The 27,696-nt window shown below is 28.6% G+C and overlaps 1 protein-coding gene and 1 non-coding gene across 6 annotated transcripts in view; one reads left to right on the forward strand and one right to left on the reverse strand.

Annotated features, from left to right (window-relative positions):
• Positions 1-27,696, forward strand: part of LOC117179144 (sestrin homolog) — a 592,084-nt gene that overhangs the window by 485,933 nt on the left and 78,455 nt on the right. Inside the window, exon 1 of one of the 5 annotated variants that reach the window (XM_033370826.1) lies at positions 12,828-12,873. The exons of the other annotated variants lie outside the window; for them this stretch is intronic. Within the exon in view, the coding sequence (XP_033226717.1) occupies positions 12,868-12,873 (6 nt within the window). The 5' untranslated portion in view covers positions 12,828-12,867. Of the gene's footprint in view, positions 1-12,827; positions 12,874-27,696 lie in introns of those variants that run through there. 5 annotated transcript variants of the gene reach the window in all.
• On the reverse strand, positions 5,343-5,415 carry Trnaa-agc. The gene has a single exon. It is a non-coding gene; the product is annotated as a tRNA-Ala (tRNA).

Consider the following 27,696-nt stretch of genomic DNA (forward strand, 5'->3'; position numbering starts at 1 on the left):
CGTATTATGAGGGTTTCGTAACCACCGGCAAAAACCTTATTAGTTTCGTTCAGGTGTCCGTCCTTCCGTCGTAATTTTTTTCAAGGATGGGAAGTGAGGAAAAATCATGGGTGTGGGAGTAGTGGAAGTGAGGGGAGGGAAAGTATCGGAAGCGATGGGAAATAAGGGTGGGTATATATTTGTGGGAAGGAGGGGATGTGATGAAGTAGGTGAAATTATGGGAGGGGTTAGGGGAAGAGAGGGGGAAGGGTTTGCTAAAGGAAGTGAAGGGAAATAAGGGAGGTAAAAAAGGGCTACGATTAGAAATGACGATGATTATGGAAGGGGAAGTTAGGGTTAGGGAAGGGAATTAGGAAAAGGGCAATTTAGCTGAAGAAGCGGGCGAGGGGGAATTAGAGGAGGAATAAGCTGCTGACGGATTGTGGCGAAGGGTGAAGTGGAGGGAAGTATGGAAGGAGAATGTTTAAACGACTTAATTAGCGTTGTAATAGGGCTACAAAACCCTTTTATGTAGACTCGCGGCGCCTACTTTGACTATTCGTTGAGAATTTGTCCTTTTGGTTGAAAATTTAACTATACTTGTTTCAAAGTTGCATTACTTTATTAATTCATAAAATATTGAGATTTCCCCAATTCCCTTCCCCCCTTAATTGTCTTTTATGTTATTTTTGCACGACCCCAAAATAAATTCACGAAAAAAATTTAGTGGGAAAAAATTGCGTATGGTAGGGCGGGGGAAGGGGGGATTACGGAACCTAAGAAAGGGGGATTACGTGGTTCAAAGTTTCAGGAAAAAACTTTAAGTAATTTATTCACCACCCCTGACATTGTGTTTTCGGGTTGCTGCAGTTATGTATGTGTTGCAGCATGTATTTACTAATTTACTATATTAGATTAAGCTTATTTCTTATCTTAAACCGTCCATGTTAAGGGTCAGTGGGTGAGAAACAAACGCATTTCTCTTATGGCAGAAATACTTTCACTATGCCGAGCGCCCACATAAATAAAAATTTAAAGATGAGAAAGATGGTTAACAGGAAAATGAACATAACTGAAGTTCAAAATGAGACTTACAATCCTTGATATAAAATTACGTTTTTTTTCTTGTTGGAAAAGTGTTTTAAAATCTAAAAATGAGTAAATTTAGACTTTCGGGATCGAGAAAACGCTATACTCGATATCATGAAATAAAAACCTGTATCTTGAAGAGGAAGGTGGAGGTATCTTCTTCCAATTACGTCACTTGGACTACGCCTTGTTTTCAAAGCAGATTAAAAAACATCAAGTAACCTATCCCACCTACAATAATATATCTTTGAACCTGAAACCAGCATCCAATCTTCTCGTTCACACCAATGCAATCTAGATTGCCACGTATGACAAATTATTTTCGTCTGCAGCAATTGTTTCATAATCTAATGTTGGTCAGATGGATTGAATCACTGCCACGAAATAAAGCTTGATTTCATTTTATTTTTTATAGAAACGCGTATATATTATCAGCATTGATTATCAATAATAAGAATAATCTGTATTTGTTCACAGATATGCTTTTATTTTGTATTCCTGCTGCTTTGTAATTGTTTCGTTTTCTTATTTAAAGTTTAAAAATACATAAAGGCTTTAAAGAAACTAGGCTACCAATTTGAATGGAGTGGGGGGTCGCGCCAAAACCTACGTTTGGCAACAAGGGGAGGGCGGAGTAACGTAACGTTACGATAACATTTAGTTTAGATAATAATTCTACTATTTGGTTAGAAACTTAATTTTTTTGTTGAAAATGTAGCTATTTTCTTGAGAATTTAATTATGTATTTCATTTTTAGAAAATTAATCATCTTGGTTCAAAAATCATCATTTGGGTTCACCACTTTTGTTAAAAATTTATTTTTTGTTGTTAAAGATTCATCATTTTATTTGAAAATTCATCTGTTTCGTGGAAAATGTCAATGTTTTGTTGAAAATCCGTCTGACTAAAAATTCATGTATTTTGGTGAAAATTTGTCTTATTGGTAAAACTTGATACTTGAACCCTTTCTGCCCACAAATTTAAATTTTCGGTTGGAAATTAATGTGTTTTGGATGAGGATTTAACTATTCTGTTGAAAATGTGTATTTTTTGTTTGAAAAGTCAACTACTTAGTTTAAAGATTAAATGATTTTTTAAAAAAGCTATAATTAATGCATCATTTTAATTGAAAATTAATCTGTTTCGTAGAAAATTCTCCTTTTTGGCTTGAAAGTTCAACAATTTGGTAGAAAATTAAACTATTTGGTTGAAAATGAGCTTTTTTCCTATAAATTTTTGGTTGTAAATTCAACTGTTTGGTTAAAAATTCGTTTTTTTTAAATTAAAATGAACAGTTGAAAATTAGTGTTTTTTAAATAATTTTTAATTAGTGTTTTGGGTTGAATTTTAGTATTTTTCTTTGAAAATTTCGACCCTTTAGATGCACTTTGTAGATTGAAAATTCAATTTTTTGAATAGTAATATTTTTTGGTTGAAAATTCACCTGGTTTGTTAAAATTGTGTCCCATTTGATTTAAAGTTCATCTTAAAAATTGATCTGTTATATAAAAAATTCGTTTGTTTGGCTAGAAAACTTATTAATCTGTTAGAAAATTAACTATTTTTTAAAATACGACTTTTTTCATTTAATTCAACAGGTTAAACATTTGTTTTGTTTTCAAATTAATTTTTTAAATAAAATATTTTGCAAATTTTCTTTTTGGTTTTAAAGAAAAATCTTTTTTAGTTGAAAATTCAACTATTTGCTTTAAAATTCATCTCTCTTGATTGAAACTGCATCTAGTCACTTGAAGATTCAAGTATTTTGTTCAAAATTCGTCTTTTGGTAGGAAATTCATAATTTATGTTAGAAAAGTCGTCTTTCTAGGTTGAAAATGAACTTTTTTGTTGAGAATTCAAATTTTCGGGTGTAAACTGTCTTGTGAAAATTTCATCTGTAGGGTTTGAAAATTCAACTGTTTGTTGTTAAATCTTAATATTTTTGCCATTAAAAGTCTCTCATATTGAATTTCATATGCGGTATTTACATAATTTTATTTAAACGAATTGACCTCCCTATTATTCCCTAATTTTCGTGAATAATTACCCAATATCCTTGGGAGAATTTTGGGCTAATCACGCAAGTTGTAAGTTCTAATATTTAAAAAGCTGTAATGTTGATTATTTACATTAGAAATTTCTTAAATTTGGAAGATTTAGAATTGGAAACTTGACTTGATCCTCGCAAAATCATTAAAATTGAAGAATTTTTATTTATATTTGTAATTGTAAATCTTCAAAATTGTACAAAAGTGAAAATAATAATTGGAAACTAATATTTTGTAAATAAAATAAATTCATAATTTTGAATTGCAACTCTTCTAATTTACTGAACTTTGAATTGTAAATCCTCTAAAATTGGATAGATTTCGATGTTGAAAATTGAGATAAAATCTTATATTTGAATAAAAGCTATCAGATTACTGAAAGCAAATTAAAATTAAATTTAAAGTGGATTTAATTTCGAGCTTAAAAGAAATAAATTAAGAGGGTATCAAAGCCAATTTAGCTATTTTAATTTATGAACATTAATTATATTTGATAGTAATTTAAATTGAAGCATTCGAATATATTTTAATTTGATATTTAGTTAATCAAAATAAGGAATGCGTGATAGGCGCCCTATTTGTCCTAGCATATGATAAAGAAAACAACAAATGGTCTATTGAAAGACGAATATTTTTAGAAAATATTTTTAGTTCTCTATATTAGTAGCTGAGCTTATTTGCACGAATGAGCCACGTGGATATGATTAAACATTTAAGGTGTTCCAGCTGTGTCAGCTGAGATAGCTTCATTCATGAGGAGATAAGGGGGTTTGTCGAGTTGATTTATTATACAAATCGACATGACGTTTTGACCAACCTTATATTACCCAATTTTCCATCCATCTTCATCCTAAGTACCTAAGGATATATATGTTCTTTTAACAATCATTCTTGACAGGTATAGCAGGGTGGCTGTACGTCAGAGAAAACCTAGAAATCAGGGAAAACAGGGAATGTTATTGGTGGGGAAAAGTCAGAGATTATGAAAAAAAAATGTTGCAAAAGTCAGGAAGTTTCTGTAAGAGGAACTTTAAATAACTGACAAGTATAATAAATTTCAAAAATTTTAATTTTAATTGAAAATTGCTTTCTTCCATTTACAAAACATTCTTTCTCTGTTACAAATGTTACAAGATTAAAATTCTGTCCTTCAAATATTAATGGTCAGGGAAAAATCAGGAAATTTTGAAAATTAAGTTTTGCGGCTACCCTATTGCAATGTTTTTGTTAGTAGTTTATTTCTCTTGTAGTTATATTTAATTTTATCAGTTACTTCCTCATGAAAATTACATTTTTCGTTAACAATTTTATTCTGTGGTTGGAAAAATCAACAATTTGTTTTTTAAATACATCCTTCTGAATTAAAAATTAAACTGTTTTGTTAAACATTCGTCTTTATGTGTTCAAAATTAAACTATTTTTGTAAAAATTTGATGCTTTGGTGTTGAAAATTTAACTTAAGACTTTCTCGCTTGATCTTTGTTAATTGAAAATTTAATTACTTTGTAATTTTGTGTTAAATATGCAATTTCTTCGTTGAAAATGCACTTTATGGCTGAGGATTCGTATTGCCGGTTTTTAAATTTCAAATTTTTAATCGATAATTCTTCTTTTTTTTTGGTACACATTTCCAAAAATTGTATAACTTTTTTTACTTCTTAACTGAATAATTTTTACTTGTTCAAATTTGACTTTTTGATTGGAAAATTTGTCTCTACTGAAAAAGTTGATTATTTCTTGAAAATATATCTTTTTTTTTAGTTTAATTTTTGTTACTGCAAATTGAACTTCTCTATTTTTGATTGAGTATCAGTCTTTTTTAGTCGGCACTTTGGTCCCAATTTCAACTATTTTATTGAAACTTATTTTTTTGTTAAAGAATCATCTTTTTTGTCGAAAGTTCAGCTTTTTTAGTTAAAATAAATAAATAAATTTGATATTGTTAAATTTTATTCTGCAATTGTTTTATTTAGTTTATAAGAGATTTTATGTTGAAAATATTACAAGATTAAAATACTAGTTCTTGACCCCGAAAAATAAAAACAACAATGACATTGTAAAAGTTTCTTGCAATAGCCAAAATATCTGGAAATAGAAAATTAGAAGTTTTTTCATTTTTACATAAACTAATAATTGTTATTCATTTCGGATATGAAGTATTAGTATTTCATAATAAATATGCATATTACTAGTTTGATAAAAAGTAAAATAGTGTCAAAAAAAACTTGGAGGCGCCGGGTATCGATCCCGGTACCTCTCGCATGCTAAGCGAGCGCTCTACCATCTGAGCTACGCCCCCTGATTGAAAGATGAAGCATAACTTTTGTCCGAGGGTTGCCGATATATTTCTTTCACTTTTGTTAGCGACGGAATCACGAAGTCTATAAATATATGAGTAGCGTGCGTATTGTGACCTTAGCTCGGACCTGAATCGAAATATCATTGAATTTTTTACAAACAAGATTAATTTTCCAACTAAAAAGAAGAATTTTCAACAAAATACATGATTTTTCTAACAAAAAGTTGAATTTTTAACTTGTAAATGATAAATTTCTAACGAAAAATCGAATAGTGCAATTAAAATAAAAAAATTTATTTCCAACAAAAACAAAAACGAATTTTCAACAATAAAAGTTTAATTTTAAACCAAAGAATCTGAATTTTTAACAAAGTAAAAATTTTAAACCAAACAGATCAATTTTCAACCAAAAGGATGCATTTTTAGCTAGAAAGTCAATTTTTTACCAAACAACACAATTTTTCAACAAAATATATTAATTTTCAACAAAATTGTAGAACTTTAAGGCAAAAAGTATATTTTTGAACAAACAGTTTGAATTTTTAATAAAAAAGGATGAATTTTTGACCAACAAACAAGAAATTTTAACAAAATAATTTAATTTTCAACTAGAAAAAATAAATTTTGAATTAAAAATAACAATTTTCAACCACAGTTGAAATAGTTACATTGTTAATTAAGAAAATTCTTAACCAAAGAGGAAACAATAATTTTCAAAGAGTTCAACTTTCAACCAAGCAGTTGAAGTTTTAACTGAAAAAGTTTAATTTTCAACGAAATAGTTTAATTTTCAATAAAATTATTGAATTTGAAAGGGATAAGAACAAATTATCTACAAAGCGGTTAAATTTTATACGGAAAAATATGATTGTTTAACAAAAAAGTTAATTTTCTACTGAACAGTTAACTTTTTATAAAAATTGTTTCATTTTTCAAAAAGAACTTAATTTTGAACCGAATAGTTTAATTTTCTACCCATTTTTTTAATCCCTAATCAAACCAGATTAAATTAGACTTAAACAGTTGCATTTGTAACGAAAAAGGATAAATTTTGGATTAAGAACATTAGTTTTTGACCAAGTGAGACGAAATGTTAACAAAATACATAAACATTCAAAATGAAAAGATCAATTTTCAATTAAAATATATCAATTTTCAACCAGAAATGAAATACTTACATTATTTAAATAATTAATTTTCCACCAGAAAAGAAACAAAAGAGTTCAACCCAAAATATGACTTTTTAACTCGGAAGATTGCCTTTCTAAAAATGGAATTGTTACATTTTCTACCAATGAGAAGAATCTTAAAAAAATATGAATTTTCAACAAACTAGCTCAACTTTCAACAAAGTAGTTGAATTTTCAATTAAAAAATATACATTTTCATCCAAATAGTTAAATTGTCAGCAGAATAATAAAATTTTCAAACTAGTACTAGAATTTTTAACGAAACGAGACAAATTCCGAACCAAATTGTAATAAGAGACTTCTCAGCCAGAAGTATTTAATTTTTTTTGTTGGTTTCTATTAATTTAGTTTGCGTTTAAGCAAAAAATGATGAAAGAGGGAATAGGATAAGTTTCTTTAAAACAGATAAAAAAAATAAGAATACCTAAAAGTGTATCATTAGGAAACAATACAAACTTTTCCAATTAGAATTTGAAAATTATAAATTAAAATTATTAAAAAATCATCAATTAAATTCAATATAGTGCATAATTAGCCATTTTAGCGGTATCATTTTTTATTTTTGAACAAAGAAGTAGACGAAATAAACTTACTGTATTGACCGAAATTATTGCAAATGCACTCCTAAAACAAATGATTTTATTAATATTTATTATTAACACTTATAATCAATATTTATAATGATAAAATATATGATCTTAAAATATGTGAATAATACACTTTGGGCTGAGACGCAAAAGAACGAGTAAAAGAATTGCCTTGAAAAGGACAAAGTGATTGATGAGGTAAGTATAAAACTAGAATAAAGTGGATAATATATTCATTGATATTGAATTCTCAAGGGTTCTGTGGGTTCTATCCATTATCGAAATTTCTCCTTCAACCCCCATTCTTCATTTTTCTTTTTTTTTTAACTGACAACTGTAAGCAACAAATATTCTAATATTACAACCCTCGTATTTTACGTTTTTTAAAAGTATTTAATACTTATAGCTGAAATTAATTGAATCATTTAAGTAAAAAAATGTGGTTTGTCAGTTAAAAGAAGAAGAAAAAATGTTTCAAATCGGTCAATACCTTCTGTTCCGTTTTTGAATTTGTAAATTAATAAAATTTTACTTATGGGCTGAAAGATTATGACGAATTTCTTTTAGTAACGGTATTTTGTAAAACTTGGTTCGAATGCAAAAAGATCTGATCAACCCATGTTTTTCTAGATTTACTTCAAAACTGTAATTGATGGGTGTATTGAAAAAGTGTTCAAGTAAAAGTTGTAGATTTTTATTAACTGCCTTTTTTTTGTATGATTTTTTTTCGTTGCAGCAACCCTTCTCGCTACAAATCGAAGAAAGGCTAAAATTCACACTTTTGATTTTCTAAATACTTTTTTGACATACCAGAAATTTTCAAAACTCTTTTTCAATTTTTTTGAGAAACCTAGGATAATTATATATTTATAAAACCTTAAGGCCAATACGAAAAGAAGCATACAAAATAAATAGTTATTCTACATTTGTATCTTGTATTAAAAAGTATTTTTCGCTTCAAATTATAATTTTCTTAAATTTGTTGTATCTTAAATAAATACATTTTTGGTTAAAGGTTCAACCATTTTTTTGAAAGTTTTCTTTTGGGTTTGAAATTTCATCTTTTATGGTAAAAATGTAATATTGTTTTAAATGAAATTGCAACTGTTTGCTTTAAAATTAACATCTTTTTTGTTTGAGAATTTAACTATTTTGAGTGAAAAGTTCTAAAAAAGTAAAAATTAAAAAAAACGCTGCTAGCTAGCATTACGATGAGAGAATATATAGTTATAAATAAAAATAATTTTTTGAACAATCATTTTCTATCAATTTTATTAATTTTTACGATGCTCTAAGTGACAACTAAACAAATATTTGAATATTTCAGAAAAAAAACGCAACTTTCTAGCATCATTAAAAGATAATATGATTTAATATAATAATAAATTGTATAAAGAATAATTTTTGTTAACTTGAATTAATTATTACCTTAATTTAATTAAAAAGTGGACAAACATTGGAAAATTAACAAAAAAATGCAACTTTATAGCATTATTCTAAGAGAACATTATTACGAATGATAATAAATTGTTTTAGCAATTTATGTAAGTATCCAGTTATCAGTTGAAAGTAGTATTTTATGTATTTATGAACTATTTTCATTTAATAACCCGTAAAAAAATCATAATTATCGTCTAAAACTCGGAAAAACCAATGTTTCAATTATGGATTTTTTTTGGAACCTTATAAAACAGACTTATGAGGGTGATATTTAAAAAATACTTTTTGATTCGTATTCTATGGCTGATTTTGAAGAGAAACGTTGAATATCAACTGGATTCAGCTAGTGTTGACGAATCTGCATAAAATTTACAGTCGTATTTTTTCCTATGGGAAATATGTGTTTTTTTCAGCAAGCAGAAAACTCATTTGTTTGTGAATTCTGACAAATCTGTTCGCGATATGCCACCTCATTTGATGTTAGTGAAAAAAAAATTTGTAACTTTTTCACTCCGCCCTATTATTAATGCTTAAATTGGACATTTTTTTAAACACCGATTTATACCTGTTTAGCAAAAGACAATCAAGATACTTCTTCATTGTGCATTATTTTATTTCAAGCTTTATCTGTAGAAATAATTTAGTATCCCACTTTATGTTAACATTAGATTTGCAGCAACTAGAGTTGACGCCCCAGACACTTATCGGTGAAACGAACGACAAATGTGTATGTGTCCGATCATTAAGTGTCAATTACATAAATACTTCATAGAATTATTTCTCTGATATGCGAGCCAATGTGACCTCAAAAGTTAAAAGGAGTACAATTTAAAAAAATTTACTTGTCTAAAAAATAAGGAAAAATGAAACTAATTAATTATGCACTTTAAAATAAATGGTCCCTATTCTCAAACAAAAAAGATTAAAATTCAACCAAAAACAGTTGAAATTTGAAGCAAAAAGACGAAGTTCTTAAATGAGAGACCAATCTCAAACGAGAAAGTTTATTTTCAACCCAGAAATATGACTTTTGTACCATGAATTATTAATTTTCTACCAAAAGACAAATTTTAAACAAAATAGTTGAATCCTCGAACATATAAATTTTCAGACAAAAATGGTATAGTGAAATTCAACAATTTAACTGCAATTTCTTTTTCACAACAAAATTTGTTGATGGAAATTGAAGTATTTTGTTGCATCTTTTTGATTTGAATAATCATTTCTATTTGTAGGAATTCCAGTTTTTTTTTATTAAAAACGTAACTGTCTGGTTAATAATTCATCTTTTATGTTTCGATTGAAAATTAACTTTCATGTTGAAAATCCGTATTTTCAGCTCGAAAATTCAACAATTTGGTTGAAAATTCAACTGTATTTTGTTAAAAACTCCCCTTTTTTGGTAGAAAATTCATCCTTTTGATTGTTGAAGAATGATGAATTTGATGAAAATTCATATAGTTTTGGGCAGAATATTCTCTTTTTTTATTCACAATGAAACTGTTTGTTTAAAAATTAACCTGTTTCAGTTAAGGATTCAATTGTTGTTTTATCAAAAATTCGTCTTTATTGATTAAATTCAACTGATCTTTATTTTGAATTAAAATCGTTTTCGCTTTAAATGTGAACAATTACATTCTTTAATTCATTTTTTGGGGTTAAAAAATAATTTTGTTTATTAAAAATTAACTATTTTATTGCAGATTGAATTATGTGGTTAAGAATTAACTTTTTTGTTAAAAATTCACATTTTCTCGATGAAAATTTAACTCTTTTGTAGAGAATTTTTTTTTTAATTTAAATAATTTTTTTTAATGAAAATTAAACCATTCCAATTTTTGATAAAATTTGATATTTTCATGATTCAAAATTCAACTATTTTGTTGAAAATTAATGTCACATGTCGAAAATCTGTTCTTTGGTAGAAAATTAATCTTTTCTGTTAAACATTAAAAAAAATTAATTCCTAAAAACAAAGAAAATAATTTTGAACAAAACATTTATATTTTCAACCAAAGAGATGAGTTTTCAAATAAAACTATGAATTTTTAACAACAAAAGAATGAATTTTCAACAAAAGAGTTGAACCCAAAAGATGATTTTTTAACCAAAAAGATTTATCTTCCAAAAATGGTTTAGTTGAATTTTGTACGAAAGAAATGAATCGTCAACAAAACAAATGAGTTTTGAAGAAAGCAGTTCAACTTTTTGTTTTTAATTATGAATTCTGTTATTGAAAACGTGTTCGATCTGTGAAAACAATTTTTTATTACACTAATGTCTGTAATAGTTTAAGATTGAGATATTCAAATAGACGAAATTTTTATCTCGTACTTAAATTTACAGTGTACATTGTCAGCAAACATTGAAACGTACTAACAAAGTACACATAACGAGGACTATGTGTCCATAAAATAATTAGAAGATTATAAATTGAAGCCTAATTCTGGTCCAAAATAAGATTATAACTAAGCAAATATTTGGCAACTCCGTTCATAGATGTTAATGTTGAAGATGTCAATGTTGACTTACTGTGCAGTAAACAATTTTCTTTTCTTGAAAAATTGTTCAAAGATCCGTCAAAAAAGATTAATCAATTTTAATTTTAAATAATTGTCAATATTGAATATATTTAATAATAAGAAACTTTCTAAATTAAAACTTAATAGTTTGATACCTTTAAATTTAATATATTTCCAATAGAAACTTGTATTCATTTTTGAATAAAATATTTCAGAATGAAAAACTTTGTACTCTTAGCACTTATTAATTCTTTTATTTATACTTGTGGGCCGTGAAATATTAGTAAAGTTTCGACAAATAATAAAATTTTTCATTGATGTATATATTTCTCTCTGCTGAGTTGGAAACATTTATGTTTGGTAGAAATTTGAAATTGTCTAAGAATTAATTTAAATGTAAATACCATAAAATTTTCAAATAAATTTTCAAGTATTCTATTAGTAAGAATTTTCTACTGAAATTTGTAAAGTTACTTAATTAATTTGTAAAATATAAATGAACGAATTAACGACGAATTTGCAGTTTCATACTAAAGATCAGTACAAAAATGTTTGATAAATCAATTGAAAAACAACTTGGCATTATTTTATTAGTAAATTATTACTAACTTAGATTAAGAGAATAGGAACTTTTAATAGTCTTAAAAATGTTTAATATATAAAATTAGGCATCAGGGTGTTTACCTCATCGAAAAATCTGGAAAATCGGGAAATTACTGAGAGTTTGATCACTGAGGAGAAAGCCGGAATGACTGGGAATGTGATTCAGTAACCGGAATTTTTCACTCCAATGTATTAAAAATATTAAAATGTAAATTACATGCGTTAATATGATTTTTTTATTGTAATTCTTAGTTGGAACACGGTATTTGTGAAAAATTCTTGGAATGGGAAATTTCTGTAAATAATTATAACTTACACTTTAGGACAAAAAGTTTTTGAACAGAATTATTATTTGACTTGGAACAGAGAATTTTTGACATTAAACTGAAATTATGTAACCTAATTTTAATTTTGATTCAGAAGAATGGAATTTATTTCTAATAATCCCTGTTTAAATTGAGAATTATAATTCTTTAACCAAATTCTCGGTTCTATATCAGAATTGTAATTCTTATCACCAAAAATTATCTGATGTCCCAACTTAGAATTATTACAATTCTTATCCAAAATTCCCTGTTCAAAATCAAAAAGCTTTGAAATCTCAAAATATTTTGAAATATTTTAAATCTTTTGTAATCATTTAAATATTTTGAACTCTTTTAAATTGAACCTGGAAATATAACAAATGTTTAAAAATAACAAATTTGTTAATTTTAAGTAACATTAAAGTTAATTGTTTTAATAATGATGTTGTAAAAAAATCTAAATTAACCTATGTGAAAGCTGTTAAATCAAACATAATTATTATTTCAGCTTAAAAAATATTTTAAATAATTAAAATTATACATTTGTTATTAAATTTAAACAATTTAAATTTGAAATAATGGCCCATTGCTTCATCTCGCTTATTACTATTGTAACACACATTGTGATTAATATGAGGAGAAAGAATAGATTTTATGTTGTTCTGGAATAATTAAAAAAATGTAATTAAATAATCTCAACTTTTTTATTTTCAACTATATAAAAAGTACTTTGATTCATTAAAGAGATTTAACTTTCTGTTGTAGGTGAGTTGAACTTTCAAAGTTACGCACATTATTAGTTGGGATGTCGGTGAGTATGAGTATATTACATTATATTTTATATTCTACCTCTTACCTAAAATTGAGGCTCGGGATCAAGGGGCCGCGCATAAATTACATACATTTTTTTTCCCTAAAACTGGTTTTCATGAATTAAAAAAGTAGTTAAACTTTAATACAAATATTGGACCTTTTAACTAAAAAAGATGGATTTTAAACAAACGATGTAATAGATAATATTTTAATCAAGAGAAGATTTTCATTTTGAATAAAAAAACTATTTAATTTCAACCACGAAAATGATTATTTAACAAATTAGTTGAGTCCTCAATAAAAACAGATTCATTTTCAAGCAAACAGTTTCATTTTCAATCAAGACCATTTTTAAGTGAATAAAGAAAATTAATTTCATCCCAAATGTTCAATTTTCAAGCTAAAAAGATGAGATTTCTACACAACACTTAAGAGTTTCAACTACATAGTTGAATTTTCAACCAAAAAGATGAATTTTTTTACAAAAAGATGAATTTTCAACAAAATGCATCTATTTTCTACTCGAAAATATAAATTGTCGACAAAAAAGTCAATTTTCAACCAAATTTTAAACAAAAAATGTAATAGTTAATATTTCAACTAAAAATATTTTAATTTTAAATAAAAAACCGTAGAATTTAAACAAAAAAGACAACTTTTCAACATACAAACTTAAATCCTCAACTTAAACAGATTGTGTCACCTAAATTTCTAGCTGTTTTAGCTAAATTAGTTATCAAGAAATTATATCGGTATATTAGCTATTTTTTTAGGCGACAAATTTAGCTAAAACAGCTAGTAATCTAGGCGGCACAACTAAATTTTCTTGGAAGGCGAAATTCAGCTAAACGGTTAGCTGGGACAGCTGGACCATTTTTTTCAGTGTTAAAATAGAAAAATTAATCCTTCTATTTCAAAATGTAACTATATTTTTGAAAATGTATGTATTTCGTTAAAAATTGATAGTTTTTGGTAGAAAATAATTTCTTTGTTTGTTAATGGTGCCAGTGTTTGATTTAAAATTAATCTGTTTCAGTTAAGGATTCAAGTCTTTTCTTTAAAATTTGTCATTATTGGTTACATCCAACTATTTTTAGTTGTATATCAAAGTATTTTTCACGCTAAAACTTAATTTTTTAAACAAAATTATAACTATTTGGTTGAAATTTAACTTTTTGGATGAAAATTCGAATTTTTCCAGTTAAAAATCCAACTATCTGTAGAAAATTCGTTTTTAATTAATCACATCCCCGTATCGCTGATTATTTAACCACGTTAGCCGTAAAGGGAGGTCAAATTGATCTGGTGTCTTCAAAATGTAATGAATATGCATACAAAATTCTGGAAAAATTCATAGATCACTTTTGAACCTTCTACTTTATGTTAAAATGATGCAATTTGATATTTGTTAAATCAGGATAATAAATAATCAACAATGAACAAACAAACTCATGATGGTTTGAGTTTTGTCTTCGGCCAAATTCCCCCCCCCCCCCTGTACTGGAGTCGGGTCAAAATTATTTTTTGAAATAAAAATTTAACTATTCTATTTTAGGTTAAAAGTTGAACTTTTGAAGTTTTAAAATTCAACTATCTGTTTCAAATTTATTTCACTTTTGGAAAGACGGTCTTTTTGGTAGAAAAAGAAACTTCTTTGTTAAAAATTCAACTATTTATACGAAGCTCATCTTTTTGGCTAGAGAATTCAATATTTTGGACGAAATTTTTTTCTTTGTTGATGGAAAAATCTTTCTGGGTTATAATTTCAATTATTGTTGAAAATTTGTCATTTCAGAAATTTCATTCTTTTTTGTAAAACACGCAATTTTTTGGTTGTAAATGAATCTGTTTTGGTTGAGGATTGAACTCTTTTGTTAAAAATTGGTCCTTTTTGGATGATTCCAAATGTTTTTGATGTAAAATGACAAATGTTTCTTGGTGAAAATATCAACTATTTAACTACGTGTAAGAAACACCAAGATTTTACCAAAAACCTCTCCTCCACCTGAATAGTCTCACGTTATTTTTATATGGCTCCTAAATAAATTCACAAAAGAAATTACTTTAAATGGTGTGGGGGGGAGGGAGATAAAAACAAGCCGACTCTATCAAAGGGTTTTACGTGGTTCAAAATTTTAGAAAACCACTTTACGTAATTTATGCGTGGCCCCAAACCGGGAATTTAAAATCATCTATGATCCATCGAGTAGCTACTCTGATGATAAGTATACCGAGAGATTGGATGTTGTGAATATTTTTGTATGGAATTAATTTTGCGGGAAAAAGTACAGTTTTGTAGTTTACACAACTAGTCGGGAATGGAAAGATAACTTCTAACGAGTTAATTTCTACAATAAACCTCCTGGTGTATAAACTCAATCTCGAATGAGTCACGTCGGGTCAGTGAACATGTGTGTCAGACTGCACTTGCGATTGGCATAATCATAACGAAACATAATCATCCTGAGCGTGACTAAGATGTTCGACTTTAATTTTCAATCCTCTAACTTTCTTTTCCGCTGTTTCACGGCCGCAAGTGCATTTATTCTACACTTAGCAATGGTACCAGGTGTCACTGAAGCGCCTGTTGAGACACTCACTTTCTCATTTTGTATCGAGTACCAAAAATCTGAACGTTTCCCGATTCAAGATATTAAAAGTACTTTTTATTGAGATCTATTTTTGTGTAATCTATGACATATGATGACTCTGGGAAACTTTTCACCTGACGTGATTGCTACAGAGATTGATCAGCACACTGTTTTTCGCAAATAAATTTATTTTCTATAACAGTTATTATTCTTTTTCATTATACTTAAAATTGTATTTGAAATTCAAAGTATTAACGATAAAGTTTAAAGAAGTCCGTTTTTATGTGAAAAATTTGAAATTAAATAAATAAAAAATAGTGCAGACAGCTAGAATCGAACACGCAACCTTCCGGCGGCGAAGCCGAAGCGCTACTGCCTGAGCTACCGAGCGATTAGAAGAAATATTTGTCTTATGGCATGCATATTGCTTTTTCCGAAAATTATGAAAATTGTGTTTCTACAAATTGAAAAACCATTGGTGTTAGACTTCATACGGTCGCGATAAATAAGTTTTCAATAGTATCTCAGTGGCACAGCAATTCAGATTGCTCACGGAAAGAAACGGTTTTTATAAAGGAGGTGTCTCGCGTACCGAAATTTCGGTGCCAATAGCCCCTTTTTCCAGCTCCCATTATTTGTACTGAAAAATCTGGCTGCTTGTACCGATATTTCGGTCGATGTTACCAAGGCTTTATAAAACAGAAATTTCTGTAAAGCAGTCAACCTTTTTTCGTATAGGACCTATTTAATTATTGTTTAGTAATTAGTGTTTTAATATTTTCACGTGGCAGTATCGTGTCAATGATTGATCGTATTTTCCAGATTGTATAATAGGCATAATAATGATAATTTAGGTCACAGGTGTTATGTCTGCTTCTTATCATTTTCACAATCCCTGAGTGATAGAATTGTCTTTAAATTGCTAATAGACATATTAGAAGGAACCTCGAGATTGAAACTCTTAATTTTTGAGATTTTTTTCTCTATTTCAATATTAAAACACTCGCATTCTGTCCAGTCGTATTGACCTCCAATAATGAAATTGGAAAAATTGTAATGAAATTATAGTGAAATTATTGTAAATTTGTTTCTAACAATTGCGTGGAAAATATGGTGATAAGGGGCCGTCTACGAATTACATTACCAATTGAAGGGGTAGGGGATGGTCGCGTAAAAAATTACTGTTGGTAATATGGGGGAAGGGTTCACTGGAAGAACGATAAGAATTTAGATAATGTGTAGTACGTTAAAATTCGTATTTTTCGTGAAAAATTAATCTTCTTGGTTCCTAACTCATGATTATGTTTGGAAATTAAAATTTTGTTTTAATTCAGATTTTTTGGTTGAATTTAACAGGTTGAGAATTTATAGTTTTTTCAGTTGGAATTTAATGTTTTCAATTTATGATTTAACAAATCCAATCATTCATTCGGAATTCATGTCGCTTGGTTTTAAATTCTACTACATTGAAACTTTTATATAGCATCGATTTTAGGGCTGACGGTGGGTGGGAACTAACTCATTATAGCCCGCTCCGCTTTTTTTTACGTCTCAATGCTCGCTTGAGTGACAACAGCAGATTCCGCGCACCCCGGCAGCTCCTGTTACACCAACCTGCGGCGCGGCGTTAATGCTGGTAAGGGCGATAGAAGGGAGGGATATTGAAGGATTTCACTGTATTTCGTTGAGAATTTAATTATTATTATTATTATTATTATTATTATTATTACACCATGAAGCCATCCTTTCGGGGTAGGCGTGTCTCACTCGGTGGGGAAGGGAGTAATGTGAGAAAGAGATATAGAATTTTTAGATTGATCCAGAATTCTCGTGTTATTTATTTAAATAACCCGTTTATTCCGCAACACTGCTCCGACCCAGGTTGCTGATAAATCTCTCTAGCAATCACCTCAAGTGAAGATCCTCACAAAGTCGTCATGTAAGGTTCCCCACTTGGGTCCATTAGTATCCAAGATCTTTTGTTTCAGGCCTCATTCACTCTACTGACACTCTTTTTATTACCTATTTGCCGCCATATTTTTCTGTCCTGGCATACTTCTCTAGCTTCTTTTATGTCCATGCATTTTTTCATGCAGGCTCTCGTGTTTCTGTGACTTCTTATGTCTCTTCTAAGTAGGGTCTCATTCACACAATCTAACCATTCTTTCCGCGGTCTACCTCTGGGCACGCCGCCATTTACTTTACCTTCATACACTTGTTTCTTTAGTCCTTCATTTGGCATTCTCTCAACATGCCCGAACCATCTTAGCCGATTTCTTTCCCATGTGTCTACTATATTGTAAAAAATGCAACTATTTGTTTGAAAGTTGAACTATTTTGTTAAAAATTGATTTATGTATATGTGTATATATATATATATATATATATATATATATATATATTCAAATTTAACTATTTTATAAAAAATTCGTTTCATTTGATGTCGAAAAGTAATTTATTTGGATTGTAAATTGTACTCTTCCATTATAGGTTGCAAATTTATCTTCTTCAGTTAACAATTTAACTATTTGGTTGAAAATTAATTTTTCCTTTCTTGAAGATTCATGATAGTTGACGATTCATCTTTATAGTTTAAAATTGGTTTTTTTTCTTGTCAGCTTGCGGGTTCGATTCCCGCCTCGCACTCCACAGTAAAAAAAAGTGTTCAAAATGATACCGAAATCAATATCATTTTGATATGCAACAAAAATGATACCGAATTCATTAGCATTTTGATCGGCCGGAGTGAATGATCTACGTTTGAGATCATAATGATCTGATTTGGGATCATGTGTCAATTCAAAACAAGATGGCTGACTTTCTTACAGTACTTTATCTCATATGCAAGCTTTTTATGGTTTCTAATCGTGCAGTGTACTTGAAAAATTTAAAAAATAACGAAATCTGATATTAGAAAATATCACCTGTTAAGTGTCGTTGTCACTTCCGTGCGGTCAGATACAATTTTTACGTTATGTTTTTATGACGGCGGCGTCAAGAGTTGGCGGCCATTTTGTTTAGTCTCAAAAATAAACTAAAAAATAAGATCAAATTGATTCGAATGGACTGATCATTATGATCTCGAGAGAAAAAGGTTTTCTCTAAGTACTTAAAGCTGGTTGATCTTGATGGTTTGGAACCCACCTTAAACTGTAGGTCCCCCTCCCATCACCATGTCCGCGTGTAGGGGGTGTGTAAAGGAATAGGGTAGAAGGTGAAAGAAAATTGTTAAACACTTAGGGTACGCATTTGAAGCTTCCATTCCAAGTAAACTATTTTGTTGAAAATACGTTGTTTTTTTTTGTTGAAATTAAATTTGTTAAGCAGAAAATTTGACGATTTCATTTTTGGTTACTGACTCATCTTTTTTAGCTGAAAATTCAACAATTTGATGAAAAATTAATCTTGATTGAAAATTAACTTCTTTGTTGTAAAGACATCTTTTCGGGTTTAAAAATCAACTGTTTTTAAAACATTCCACTTTTAAGCCAAAAATCTAAACTCTTTTGTTACCAATTTATAGTTTTTGTTGAAAATTCATCTCTTATATTTGAAAATTCATCTTTCTTGGTTAAAGATTAGCTTTTTTATTGAAAATGCTACTTTTCGGGTTGAAAATTCAACTACTATTTGGTTAGAAATTCAACTATCTTGTTTAATATTTCATTTTTTTTGTTGAAAATTCAAATACATTGTTAGTTATCTGTTTTGGTCGAAAATCAAATTATTTTGTTGAAAGTTGAATTATTTTGTTGAAAATTAATGCATTTTGTTATATACCCGTCTTTTGGTAGAAAACTAATTTTGTTTTTCTGAAAAGACATATTTTTTGATCAAATATTCAACTGTGTTTGTAAATTTGTTCTTTCGGATTGGAAGTTAATATTTATAGTAGAAAAAGTTATCTTTCTAGTTAAAAATTCGACCATTTGATTAAAAGTACAACTATGTGTTTGAAAATTGATCTCTTTTGTTAGAAAATATTTTTTGATCGAAAATTCAATATACGTTTACCTGAATTCCCCTGTTATTCCATATCTTCATGAAGAATATTTCTACTTCCTTTGTTTTGAGAGCATTTTAAGCAATTGAAGTCGAAAAGCCACAGAATAAACTTTAAATGTGTGTTTATAGCCAGCGGCTACGTTAGTGGGGGGGGGGGGGTAAAGGCCCATAATTTCTGAAGTTTTCAGAAGATAAATACGATGATAATCGCTGGGGGATTACTATTGATTAGTGTGGGGTTGAAACTATTTGAATTAGTGAACATAACATCCTGTCACTCGTTCTAATTCTTTGTTCTGACCCTCCTCAGTATCATGTTGAACAATATTAGACTTTCCCTCGCTTTTTGATATAATAAGTGAAAATCCTGAATTGCCACCAAACGTGTTACTGACACGTGCACAATTCACATCCATTATCTTTCTTGACAGTCCACCGTCCACGGATCCTTTTGCCGACAAAGAGGGATCGCTCGCGTCTCTTCCAACAAAAGAAAAATGTAACGCCAAGGTTCTTTACCTTATCTCCAAGTATTTGCGTAAACTTGTCATTGCCGTTGAGTCATTGCTGCAAAATAACTCGCAGTGCATATATTTCGGTTTAAGCTGGTTTAAGTGACTTTTTATGTCCGAGGGAATTTACAAGGTGCAAAAATAAAAGATTAAAGGTTTATGGAAATGGCTTGTAATCAGCGAGCATACAGCATACAGTTCTGGTTTATTAGTAACATTTTTTCATGCAATAAGGCGTAAAGTTTCTCATTTTTAGAGGATCGAAAGGCAAGCCAATTTTAATTGAAAATTATAGGATGGTATTTCCAAAAAGGCGAGAATTTCACTTTTTTCGATTAGGATAAATTCGGTACTAATCAAAATTGCGTCATTTTGACCTAGGTCTTTTTTTTTAAATTGTTTCATCATTTCTAAAAATTATAAGAAGGTATTTCCAAAAAAGTGCGCCATCCCAATGTTTTTCGTTTATGGTATATGTGGTACATACTAATAAAACTTGCGTAATGTTGACTTAAGTCTTATAGTTTGAATTTTTTTATCGGTACTAAAAGTTATAAGATGGCATTTCCAAAGAAGATGGGAATTCCGCTCTTTTTTAATTAGTCTAAATTCTTTACTGTTAAATATCGTGTAATGTTGACGTAAGTCTTATTGTTTACATTTTTTCAGCGGAACCAAAAGTTATAACATGGTATTTCCATAAAAGGTGATAATTCCCCTCTTTTTCTAATTAGGATCAATTCTTTACTATTAAACATTGCCTAATGTTCTCGAACTAATTTTAAAGGTGGCAATTTAAAAAATAATTTAATACTGACAAAGTTATTTTATAATATTATTAACCAAGTTTCTCCTTGGCCTGAAATTCATTCCTATAACTAGTACATATAGGCAAAATTATTTAATTAACTATATGTAATTGATGAAATAATTTTGCGTTGAAATTAAAAATTATTTTTCTGGGAGTTTGTAAATTATTTGGATTTTTTTTTCTCTTTCTGGAATTTTTTTGGTTTCGATTCTTATGGGATCAATAGACTTTTCGGTGTAATTGTTTACTTTGATGACCAGAATAGTTTGTCAATAATTGATTTTTTCAACGTTTCGATTTTTCACGGAATAACAATTACTTTATACTCCTTATTTGATACTTTTTTTACAAACACTTTTGTATTGCAATTTTTCAGGCTAGAAAAGGGAATGGTGGAGTTCCACTACACACTATCCCTTTACAGCTCGAAAAATGACTAATAATTACTATTTTTAGCAATTTATTACTATTTTTTTCGAATTGAACTTTTCTTAAACTGTTTACTCTAAAATTCACAAAAGTCATCAAAGTCACCAAGTCATAATAAAAAATGAACAACTGGTATAATTGGATAGATTGATGATATTTCCGAAATTTAGAGAAATTGTGCACGGAGAAACCTTTTGCTGCAATATTTGCTGAAAATCAGACTAGATTTAACTATTTTTAGTTTGCAATGGAGGGACATAGCGGAACTTTTGTAATGTTTACTACTTCAAGTAGCAACTAGTAACTACATGTCGAACTACAAAATTCAATGGAATAACATTTTTAAATGTTGCATTTATTTCAAAAAAGGTTTGAAGTATTTACGAAGATCTGTAGTAAACCATGTGAGTCAATCAAAGATTTCATTAATGTTTAATATCAATATATTTGAATTATTTCAGTAAATTTCACTAATTGTTCAATAATTTGAATATTTAACAATTGATTAACTAAAAATATTGGAATAATAAAAAATTAAAAATTCATATAATTAACATTAAAATGATAATCTGTTATGTATATTTTATTTAATCGTTAAATTATAAATGTTTATTAATTCTTCTCAAATTTAAAGTGGTTATTTTTGAGCTGGGAAAGGGAAAGATGAAGTTGTGTCACACTTTATCCCTTTTCCAAAGAAAAGAAGATTTTCCAAAAGTTTTCAAAGCATTTACTTCCAAATTCGAAAAACTGATAAAAGTAAACTTCACAAAATTTTCGAAATAACTCTTTTTAAAACTCCATGATAGATATTTTTGCGTGAAGAACTTTTTTCCGATTTTATTTTCGGACTGAAAATGTCAGTCAAATAACTAATAATCATATTTCGAATAAGTTAAACTGAGAAGTTTCATATGGACTTTTGGATGCATTTTTCTCCCACAAAAGGGGCAATTTTGATTTCAAAAATCGTAATAATTGTAATAAGACCTCTAATTAGAATACTGGAAATTTTTATAATTTGTCTTTGAATAAATGATTTCCAAACAACTCTCTCATACAAATATGAAATAAGGGGTTTGACGTAAAAATATATTACTTTGATTTCGTTTTTTTAGCTTATTCTCTCATTCCACAAAAAAATAATTGACCGAAAATAACCCATATAGCCTAAATATCATAACCGAACCCTAGGATTTCTACATAATATGTATACGAAAGCGTGATATACATATTCTGACCTGTTTTTTATTCTCACATAATATTTTTTCCTACAAATAAAAAAATTTACCGCTCTTTCATTGTTACATAGCACATGGCTTTTATGGTAGTGGTCACGTAGCACGTGGTGGGAAACCAATTATATTCGATTCAGGGGTTAGAAAAGGGACGGAAGCTACTATCGATCTCACCGGATAAGAAAGAATTTTTCGGAGAGAGGGAAAATTCACTGCAGGGGGTGCTATTTCATTTCCACGTTGTTTGCTTTCACAGGATTTTTGGACATTTGCTGAAATGTTACAGAAATCGCACACTTGGGACAGATAAAATTAATGATCTCTTATTTTGAAACCTATCTGTGGCTTGTAGCGATTCACACAAAGAAAGAAAAAGAATTTGCTCTTCTGCCGTAAAAGCTAAATGAATGTCAATAAAATAAAAAAATATCAATGAAGAACTGTAAGTAAAAAAAAAACACCGGAATTGTTCGGTTCATGTGACCCGATTTGCAGCTTCACAGTAAAAATACTTTTATTGGAAGTCGTATAGGTTAGTCGTGACCGCGAAAATATTTCTAAAATAAGGAATGTATGTTAAAAACATTATTTTTCAACCAAAAATGTATTATTTGATATTTCAAATACAAAAGATTTTGATTTTCACTGAAAAACCGAATATAATTTAAAATTAAAAATATTAAACAACCCAGTTGAATTTTTAGCAAATAAGTATTTCTCAGTCAAGACAAAAAAAAACATTTCAACCAAAAATGAATTTTACTTCAACTTTTAAAGCAGGACTTGAATTTTGATTCAGAATGATGAATTTTCAGCAAACAAAAAAAAACATAAACTTTGCACTAAAAAATATCAATTTCCAACTAAATATTTTCATTTTTAACCAGCAATGGAATATTTAAATTTACATTTAACAAATTAATTTCTAGCCAAGGTCAAAAATTTCCAAGAAAATATGTCCATTTCGAACAAACAAAATTCATTTAGAACAAAGGAGCTCAACCACATAGTTGAGTTTTCAACCAAATAGTTAAATGCTTAATTAAAAATTCTGAAACGGATTTATTTTTAACAAGCGTTTGTACTTTTGATAAAAAGGGGAAATTTATATTAGAAGAGATGAATAAAAAAATGGTAAATTTTCAACTCAAATGATGAATCTTCAACTGGAATAGTTAAATTTTAATTTAAAAAAAAGTTGATCATGGCTTGGTCGTATACAAGTTTTTCATATCATTAAGATCCAATTACGGGATCAAATTGATTAACTCATTGATTCCGTAACACTGTTCCAACACAGGTCGCTGATCAATCTCACTAACAGTCACCCCAGACGAAGAGCTTCACAAAGAATGAATTTTTTCAGAAATGCTTTGGTAAACCATTATTTAGCTCAAAATGTAAATAATTTTTTTTGAAGACCGGAATAATCTCTCATTTAAAGAAAGATACAAACAATGTGATTTATTAATAGAAGAAAACTTGGGGTCGATGAGAATTTATCGATAATGGTCCGCCTTTGACATCTTTATGCTCAAAACCTCCGATTGGTCATGAAACCCAATGATCAGTTGCGGACGTTATTTGTCGGGACGTTAATGTAATAATAAAAGTGGATATTTTTAATTTCCGCCTTTTTTATGCGTTAATTTATTCTTATCTTTCCATATCGCACTGCGTGCGCCTTCTTCTGTATTCCCTTTTGTTTATTTCCTCTATAGGCTGCACTACAGTCTGACTTATACTTTTATCGCTGCATTTTTTTTACTTTTCAATCAACGAGTGATGCGCAAGCCTTGAACAAAAGTGGAGAAGTGCGAGAGTGCACTGACCGCATGATCCCATTAACATAATAGTGTAACGTTACTTAGTCAAATAGGGACTAATGGACAAAAAGTAATACGTAACATTTTTCTAGGTCAGTTAATTGGTAACCCAACAAGAGATTTTCACTCTGACCGATTTTCGTTTAAGTCAATTCAAATTTGTGCTGAACAACGCAAATTTTATTAAATTAATCGATTAACGAGGGAAAAAAATATTAATTTTTTTGTACCCAAAGACTGGACTGGGATATGAGCCCGAAGCATTTTGATGGCCTAAAAGCGATTCCATCGTTCAGATTTTTCCTATACGTCCGGATTTCAAGATATCTTCAGCCAAAAGTGAAAAAATTTTCACTTTCAGCCAAATTCGAAATAATATAACACAGTAAATCCCGCGATACCGTCCTTATTATCAACTTAATTTTAAAATGATCCACTTTTACGGATCCAAAATTCATTTTTATAAAACTTCATTCATAACAGCCGAGCGGCAGTTGTTGTACTGCTTTTGATTGAAAGTCGTATGTTAGTCCTGCCAGCCATATATGTAATTTCTAAAACCAGAATTTGTACATAGGATACACATCTCTGTATCTGCAAGTGATTTTTTTTTTGTTACTGATATATTTCTTTAAATTTGCCTACTTCAAACACCCACTGCCAAAAGATTTACAACTTTCAAAGCCCAATGAAAATTTGCAACCAGAAAATATCAATTTTTAGCCAGAAAATGGAATAGTTACATTTTCAATTAAAAAAAGTTAATACTCAACTAAAAAAGAGGAATTTTTTCAACAAAATGGTTTAAGATGAAAAATGATTTTTCAATAAGGGTGTTCAACTATTAACCATTTACTTGAATTTTCAATCAAGAAGATTATTTTACTACCAAAAAGGCGAAATTTCAACAAAATAGTACGTGATTTTTTAATCAAACAATTGAATTTTAAGTTTAAAATATCAATTATATCAAATATGACATGGGTACATTTCCATTAAAAATAATTTATTTGTAACCTTTAAAAAGGAAACCTTGAACTAAAATTTTTAATCTTCCAGAAAAAAATGAATTTTTAACAAAGGAATGATAAATGATTATTTTTCAACAAAAAAAAACGAAATTTTAACCCAATAATAATACTGCTTTCCAAATGTATAACCTAAAAAAAATCCATTACACATAATAGATTTCGCAGTGATGCTGAAGGACCACGATTTTTTCAACCGCCCATGTATCGAAAGGCGCGGGTCTACTTAAAATTATAAAGTGTACACTTATAATATGACGATAATAATAAATTATTTAAAGAAATTAATGGCAATAATTTCCACCTAATAACTTAAAATTATGGCCCACTGAATACCCATTTATTATGACCGGAAAATGCCACAAAAAATGCAAAACAGCAGTTTTCTATCCAATTCATTCCAAAGACGATACTTTTCTGAATTCTATTAATCTGAATTATTTTTAATCGATAATGGACTTTAAATTACATAAATAAATAGATTAAATAAATAAATTGAATAAATCGTGAAAAGTTATTATTTTTCGAACATAAATTATATAAGTTTGAAGAGTGTTAAGAGATAGTGCTTCTTGTTTAACAAATTTTGTAATGGTTTAACCAATTTTTCAAATATAAACCAATTATTCAAATAATTATTATCAATCATTCACATGCGCCTCTTCGTTGGGAAGGTATACAAATGTTTAATTTTTCGAATATTTTTAGAATATATATTGTGTAAAAAATTAAATCAAATTTCTCCAGGAAAAATATAGTCCTTTTGTTTATAAAAGTGTGTACATACTCCTCTGTTCTGTTTTATTTATATAGTTAATGAAGATGTATACGTGCAAATTATTCTTATCACAGATTCTATTAATCTACAGGGGTAAATTTAAGGACTATGTTTTATTTAGAGTAATTGAATTTTAATTGTTTAAATAAATGATTATTCTTAATAAAATACATGCTATACGTTGAAGATTCAAGTACCTGATTATTAATTATTTATATGGTTTCTAAATGTCTTTACAAAAATATTACTTTAAACATTCGTTATTTGTGTCATTAATTGCAAAAAAGAATGAATATTTACGATTTTCAGGGAAAAAATGGTTTAATTAAATAAAAGTTTTATAAAAGATTGCTAAATATCTGTAAGAAAAAAACATCACTCTTAACATCTGTTAGTTATGTTAAGCAAGAAGTGCTACTCTGGACATTCACCAATTTTATACCATTTATCCCGAAAAATAATAACTTTTCACTACTTGAAGGAGGAAGAAAATGTTTAAACAGATAATAATTGTTTAAAAAGTTCCAAATTATTTTAAAAATATTTGAAGACTCGTCACTTATCGATTAAAAATAATTCACGTTGATAAAGTTCAGAAAAATACCATCCTTAGCATGAAATTGATACAAAACTGCTATTTCGCGTTTTTGGGACATTTTACGGGCACAATAAAAGGGTATTCGGAGGGTCAAAATTGAAAATTATTTCATAGAAATTATTCCTCCTAACTTGAATCCACAAAAAGATAATGAAAAGTACTTCGTTTTTTTTCATTTTTTCGAAAAACGAGCTTTTCCTATTTAAAACCAGATATTAATTTTAAAATCACCTGGACAGAAAGATTTTGGAAAAAGAAATAACGGATTTTATTTTTCCGGAAATTGACCAAATTGGTGGGGATCAGTACAAATTTGTACCGCCTCTCAGAAAAAAAATTTTCTTGAAACGAAAGCATCGACCTCTTACCTCTTTTGTTTTGGACAACGTGAATATGTTTTTTACATAAAAAGAATTGTTTCCTTTTAGCCTTAAATTTAAGAGGAAATTCTGTTTGTTATCAAGAAGCGTCATTTTTATATTGGATGACATTTATTTGAGAAAAATTGGTTTAAACCTAGATAACATGTGCGAGCAAAATAGATTTAAAAAAATGTCATCTGTAGAGTTTCATAGTTTTTTTTTTATTTCATTTTTAATAGGTTTTTTCGGTTGTTTCTAGTCTTCTCAAATTTCTGCCAGATTTTAGGATACTATTCTTCACGAGATAGTTATTTTTTATATACCACTGTAATTAACTTTTATTTTTGGGCTATTAAAAATATTTGAAAAATTTTTATTTGGCACTTGAGGGCTTTCTTGAAATGAAAATAAACTCACATAAAATTGAAGATGTATTGGAGATCAAAACTAGAAACACTAAAAATTTAATCGAATTTCACAATAGTTTTGACTCCGAAAATAACTGAAAAAATCAACATATCTGTAGGATCAAATCTGAAGTAAGATTACCAGGTGTATACATATGAAACCGGTATTGCCATTTAGCGGCCAGTAGGCACACTTGTAGGCACTGTCGGAACTTACCATTTGTGCTAATTGGCGT

The sequence above is a fragment of the Belonocnema kinseyi genome, chromosome 8 (genome assembly GCF_010883055.1).
Source record: "Belonocnema kinseyi isolate 2016_QV_RU_SX_M_011 chromosome 8, B_treatae_v1, whole genome shotgun sequence".
Taxonomy (NCBI): Eukaryota; Metazoa; Arthropoda; class Insecta; order Hymenoptera; family Cynipidae; genus Belonocnema; species Belonocnema kinseyi.